This window comes from Ceratotherium simum, chromosome 23, assembly GCF_057802395.1.
Source record: "Ceratotherium simum simum isolate JZ-2026a chromosome 23, ASM5780239v1, whole genome shotgun sequence".
NCBI lineage: Eukaryota > Metazoa > Chordata > Mammalia > Perissodactyla > Rhinocerotidae > Ceratotherium > Ceratotherium simum.
In genome coordinates, this window is record NC_141922.1 from 2,163,462 (window position 1) to 2,169,120 (window position 5,659).

The 5,659-nt window shown below is 64.3% G+C and overlaps 1 protein-coding gene across 1 annotated transcript; it reads left to right on the forward strand.

Moving 5' to 3' along the window:
• The first annotated feature begins 1,709 nt into the window (after positions 1 to 1,709).
• LY6D (lymphocyte antigen 6 family member D) lies at positions 1,710 to 2,987 on the forward strand. The gene is made up of 3 exons (XM_004431029.3): positions 1,710 to 1,767; positions 2,403 to 2,501; positions 2,738 to 2,987. Exons 1-3 carry the CDS (start codon positions 1,716 to 1,718, stop codon positions 2,971 to 2,973), a joined length of 387 nt encoding a protein of 128 aa, XP_004431086.1. The 5' UTR covers positions 1,710 to 1,715; the 3' UTR covers positions 2,974 to 2,987.
• Positions 2,988 to 5,659: the final 2,672 nt, after the last annotated feature.

Consider the following 5,659-nt stretch of genomic DNA (forward strand, 5'->3'; position numbering starts at 1 on the left):
AGTGGCCGTGCTGAATATGGGGAGGCCTCGGAGCTTGGGGTGACTTTCTCTCTCCAGGTGAGGGCATGGGGACCCCCACATTACTTGCCTTGTGGAGCGAGATCCCAACTGCCCTAAACAAGCCGCAGGGAGCCTGGGACCAGCCAGCAGGACAGGGGGCCTCCACAGGCTCTGCGTGCTGCTGTGGGGCTGCCTGGGGGACCCACCTGCACCCACCATGGTCCTGGAAGGCACCGCCACACTACTCCTCCACCTTCGGCCAGGTCCCACCAGGTCCAGTGACTGCTTCAGGGAGGGCAGCACCTCCTCCGACCCCCCTGATGCGGCCCTGACTCTACCACACGTGGCCGGAGAGAGAAGGGGCCCAGCGCAGGGACATGACGGGAGGAAGGGCCAGGGAGTCTGGAGCCCAGATGCTCCCAAGAGCCATAGGCTGGCCCCAGGCCCCGCCCCCCGGCCCAAGGCTGCCCTCCTTGTGGCAGGCCCGGCCTCACCAGTCCTTGTGGCACATATCCATCGGCAGGGGGTGGGGTCAGCCCAGGGCTGACTCCACCTGTGCCCCGGCCCCACTCACTGTTGGCATGGCCTGCCAGGGCAAGGACTGGACAGGCCCCTGTGGGGCCCACCCACAGCACCCAGCAGGGGCTGCCCTGCAGAGCAGAGCAGCAGCAGGGCCCCCGGGGCCAGCAAGCAGACAGGGAAACCTGGGGGGAGATGGCGAGCAGAGAGGGCGCCTGTGCTCAGAGTCCCAAGTCCCTCCTGCGAGCACGACAAGAGGGTGGGGGTGGGAGGGGCCTGCCCAGCACCCACTGGTTAGACCCTGCCCCAGGGCCCTGGGCAGGCGCCCAGTGGCCTGGAGAGCCCACCCCCAGCTGTCACCAGAGCAGAGAGGCAGAGAACAAGTCACAAAGCAGGACGGAAGCAGCTGCCCCTTGCGGAGGGAGCACTTGATGGGGAGGGGTCCTGGGCCCCGGACGGGTTGGGGGAGATGTGAGGGCCCTCGGTCTCTGCCGTGCCACTAGGGCTTGTCTTGGCCTCCACGCCCCACCCCTCCCGTGACAGTCCCACTGGTCTTCCCGTTCCACAGCTGGTCTAGTGCTCACCTCCCTGTAGGCACATCCACAGCCTTGTTCTGTGGCCCACCCCGCCCAGGATGACCTCCCCTCCCCTCACCACCCCCAGCTCCCGACATCTCAGCAGGATGCTGTGCCTCCCCAGGGCTCCTTCTCCCAGGGCTCCCGGGTGGACCTAGCACCCCTGAGCCCAGAGCCCAGGCAGGCAGGGCCAGCGCCTCCTCTTGCCTCCCTGGACCCGTGGGCACCCACACAAGCTTGTGACTCTGGGACCCTGTCTGAGGGTGGGGAATGCAAGGGAAGGAGCGGAAGGTCAGACACAGTGATCCAGGAGTGGCCAGAGGGCCAGAGAGAGGAAGACACGGCAGTGAGCTGCAGGGTCAGCAGAGGCTGCTGTCCACAGCCCGGAGAGGGGGAAGGCAGGCCCCTGCCGCGGGAGGAGGTGGCCAGGGGCAGAGGTCCCTGAACCTGGCAGGGGCAGGCAAGTGCTGGGCTGGGGTGTGTGGGGAGCCAGGGTGGGGCCGGGCCCCGCAGAACACCGCTGCCTGACTGGCTGCCTACCCCGCCCCTCCCGTCAGCACCCATCCCAGCTATAAGGCCTCCAGAGAGGAGGGGCCCCCACTGCTCCCAGAGACACCCGAGATGAAGACTGCCCTGCTGCTCCTTGTCACTCTGGCTGTGGCCGCTGGGCCAGGTGAGGGGCTGGACGAGGGGGCTGGGATGGAGGTTGGCAGCTTTGGCCAATGGGCCGGCCAGTGGAAGCCTGGAGTTGTTGACATTTAGGCTCAGAGAATCCTAAAATTGTGGGGTGCTAGACTCAGAAATTAAAACAAAATGAACCCTACATCTGGCCTCTGCCTCTCCTGGTCTCCAGGGCCCCCCAGGACAGGCTTTGCTCCCACAGGCTCAGTGCAGCCAAGCTGACAGCCCCAGGGCTCTGACCCAGCCTCAGGTCCTCAGAACCATCAGCTGCCCATCCAGGGACAGCCCCTGGGGGGGACTTAGCGGGTCCTAGAGCTCTCTGATGACCCTGGAGAGGGGTCCCCAGTGCACCCTGTTCTGGCCCCTCCTCACCATTCCTCTAACATGCCCAGCACAGGACATTTCCTCCAGGTGGGGTGACAGGGACTGTCACCTCCTGCCTGCTGAGGCTGTGTGCAGGACATGAGCCCTGACAGGGCGCGGGGACCTCAGAGGGCCTGATCTAGGGCAGGGGTGGCAGAGGGCTCTGTCCAGGAGGGGTCTTTGGAGGAAGTGAGCCCAGGCCTCCCTGTGTCCCTGAGAGGCCTTGCTGGGGCTGGCTGAGACCCCTGCCACCCTCACCCGCAGCCCAGGCTCTCCGCTGTCACGTGTGCTCCAGCTCTACCAACTGTAGGAAACCTCAGACTTGCCCCACCAGCTCGCGCTACTGCAGGACCATGACCAAGGGTGAGTGACCTGGGGGCACGGGGCCAGGAAGGGGGCCCCGCAGACCACCCCAGAGCTCTGTCTAGGTGCCCCAGGGGCTGGCAGACCATCCCCGGGGAGGCTGGTGGGAGTGCCAGCAGTGGCGGTGGCCATAGAGGCTGAGAGCTGGGACTTAGGGTGCCATGGACAACGCAAGCTGGGTGGGATGTGGGAGTCAGAGACGGCCACCCGGCCTGACCGCACCCACCCGTTCCCAGTGGAGCCCCTGGCGGGGAACCTGGTGGAGAAGGACTGCTCAGAGTCGTGCACGCCCGCGTACAGCATGCAGGGCCAGGTGAGCAGCGGCACGGCAGCCACCCTGTGCTGCCAGGGCGACCTGTGCAACGAGAGTCTGCAGAGCCACGCGCCCGCTCGCATCCTGCTCTCCAGTGCCACCCTCAGCCTGGCCCTGGCCCTCGGCCTCCTCGCCTTCATCTTGGTCCCCAACCTGTGAACCCCCCCAAGGCAAGGGCCCCTATCCCTTTCCCAGGGACTTCCACACCCCCCCACCCTTCCTTTCCCTGCCCTGAGGAATTCCACGACCCCCTCCCTAGCCATGATGGGGGGACTCAGACGCCCTGGGCTGGGGCCTCCCTCGGAAGGGCTGGGGCCAGTCGTGCGGGCACGGAGAGCTGATGACTTGAAGCCATCCCCTCGCCTAAGATAAGAGGATGCCCCTCCCTGAGCAGCGTGGAGGGCAGGGGACCAAAGGCATTCTGATCCCATATTCATTCTGTTGTTTCCGCTTATTTTTCTACTCAAACCTCTGCATAGGAATAAATGATTGAAAACCAGTGTGGTTGTGTTTGTGCTATTCCAGTAGTCGAGGGGGTGGGCCGGGCCATCCAGCCACACAGGACCCCAAGTCCCAGGGCTTGTCACCCAGGGCCAGTCATGGCAGCATGCACGATGCCTGAAATGCCACCGTCACCCCTCACCCTCAGAAGGAACATGACCCTCCCCAGGCACCTCCTCTGAAACCCCAGAAGAGGAGGGCGCCCCTGGGGGTCCTGAGCAGGAGCCCAGGGCACAAGGCTTCGGTGTCCCGCAGTCCGGGAAGAAGGGCTGCCGCCTCTGTCCCCCAGGCATGTCCTCAGACCTGGTCTCAGAGCCTCCAGAGAGGCCGGCTCGGGACACCCCAGATGGCAGCTGAGCCTTGGAGCTCTGCAGACATCAACTGCCCAGCCAGGCCACGGTAAGTCCAGCTTCCTTGGGTTGACCCCTCCAGGTGAGCCTAGCGGCTCCCTTGGCCAACCTCACCAGGTCGAGAAAGATGGTATGTGTGCGTGTGTGTGTGTGTGTGTGTGTGTGTGTATTCGACTGCAACCATTGCGGCTGGGTGCAAAGAGAGGACAGCCTCTGAGGGTCTGGGTTCTGGGCCCTCTGTCTGGGTTCTGGGTCCAATGCCTGGGTTCTGGGCCCTCTGCCTGCGTTCCGGGCCCTCTGCCTGGATTCTAGGACCTCTGCCTGAGTTCCGGGCCCTGCGCCTGGGTTCCAAGTGCCTCCACCTGGGTTCTGGGGGCCTCCACCTAGGTTCCAGGACCCTACTGCCTGGGTTACAGGAGCCTCTGCCTGGGTTCTGGATCCTACTGCTTGGGTTCCGGGCTCTCTGCCTCTATTCTAGGGCCTCCGCCTGTGTTCAGGGGGCCTCCACCTGGGCTCTGGCCCCTCTACCTGGGTCCTAGGCCCTCTGCCTGGGTCCTGGGCCCTCTGCCTGGGTTCTGTCCCCTGTGCCTGGGTTCTGGATCCTACTGCGTGGGCTTCTGGGCCCTCTGCCTGGGTTCCTGGCCCTCTGCCTGGATTCTGGGCCCTCTGCCTGGGTTCTGGACCCTACTACCTGGGTTTTCAGTCCCGCTACCAGGGTTCTGGGCCCTCTGCCTGGATCTGGACAGTTTGAATCGCTGTACCTCTCTGAGCACCCAGCACCCAGCAGATGCCCAAGCAAGCAGCCTTTCCTCCTCCTAAGAGAACCAGAGGCTTCGGAGGGCTGGCCCCACTTCCCAGGCAGGCAGCCACCACACTCTCAGGCCTCAACATGGGTCAGCACAGAGCCCTGACCCCCACCAAGGCTGGCACCCTTGCAGGCCTGGCCTGGGAAATCCTGTGGTGGCCTCCCACCCCAGCAGACAGCAGGGGGGTGGCAGCTGCTGAGGAGGGTCAGCAGCATTTCCTGAACCTGGGGCCAGGCGCTCATCTCTTAATTCCCATATGGGATGAGATAAGTCTCTTTCCCCAGTCCCTGGGGAGGGACCTGGGGCTCTGGATAGTCTAAGGGGAGGGGTGATGGCAAGGCCTTCGCTCTTCACCATGCAGCCATCTGTCTCGCCTGGGACAGGGGTCACCATGGAACCCCTCCCTGGAGGGCTGCCTGCGCCTCTGGGACCCCGTCCGGCCCACTCTGCGAGCCCTTCGCCCACATCTCTGCCTCCAAGCCACGCCTCCCCAGGGTCATTCTGGGAGCCCCCTTGTCCTAACGGGGTGATCTGGAGCAAGCCACTGTACTTCCAAGCCTCGGTTTCCTGCGTGTGCTCTTGGTACCCACCTGGAAGCCAGCGCCCCTCAACGTCACCTGTGGTCCAGTTCAGCGGCCTTGGTACCCTCTGCAGGGCTGGAGGTCTCTCCCCTCCATGCTCCCAGGGGCCATGATAGCGCCTGGCGCTCCCGAAATAGTCCCAGAGCGGGTCCTGGGGCCGGCGCGCCCCCTGGCGGCCACGGGAGAGCGGGGCGTTGGGAGGATGCTGCCTCTTCCCTCACGCAGAACCCGCTCTGTGCCCTCAGCACCCGGACGCACGCGGCAGGGAGAGGAAAGGCAGGAGTCAGACGCGGGACGCGGAGGTCAGGCAGAGAACAGGGCGCAGGGGCGCACAGACCGTGGGCCATCCCCGTTGCCACGTGTGGAAACCAAGTTGCCATCCCACAGCAGGCTGGTCGCACACGTGGGATTTGAATGAGTCCAGGAGGACAGGTTGAAAAAAGAAAAAGATTAGAAGGAGGCCAGAGTCCATGTGACTGTTACCATGACCATCTCAAGGCTGAGCTACGGACAAAAATAAAAAATTACACTTTAACCTCCACTGTCGCCAGATGGCCAGAGAACAAGGCAATAGATTGTCCCGCAGTGAGGACATTTAGAAAGCCCA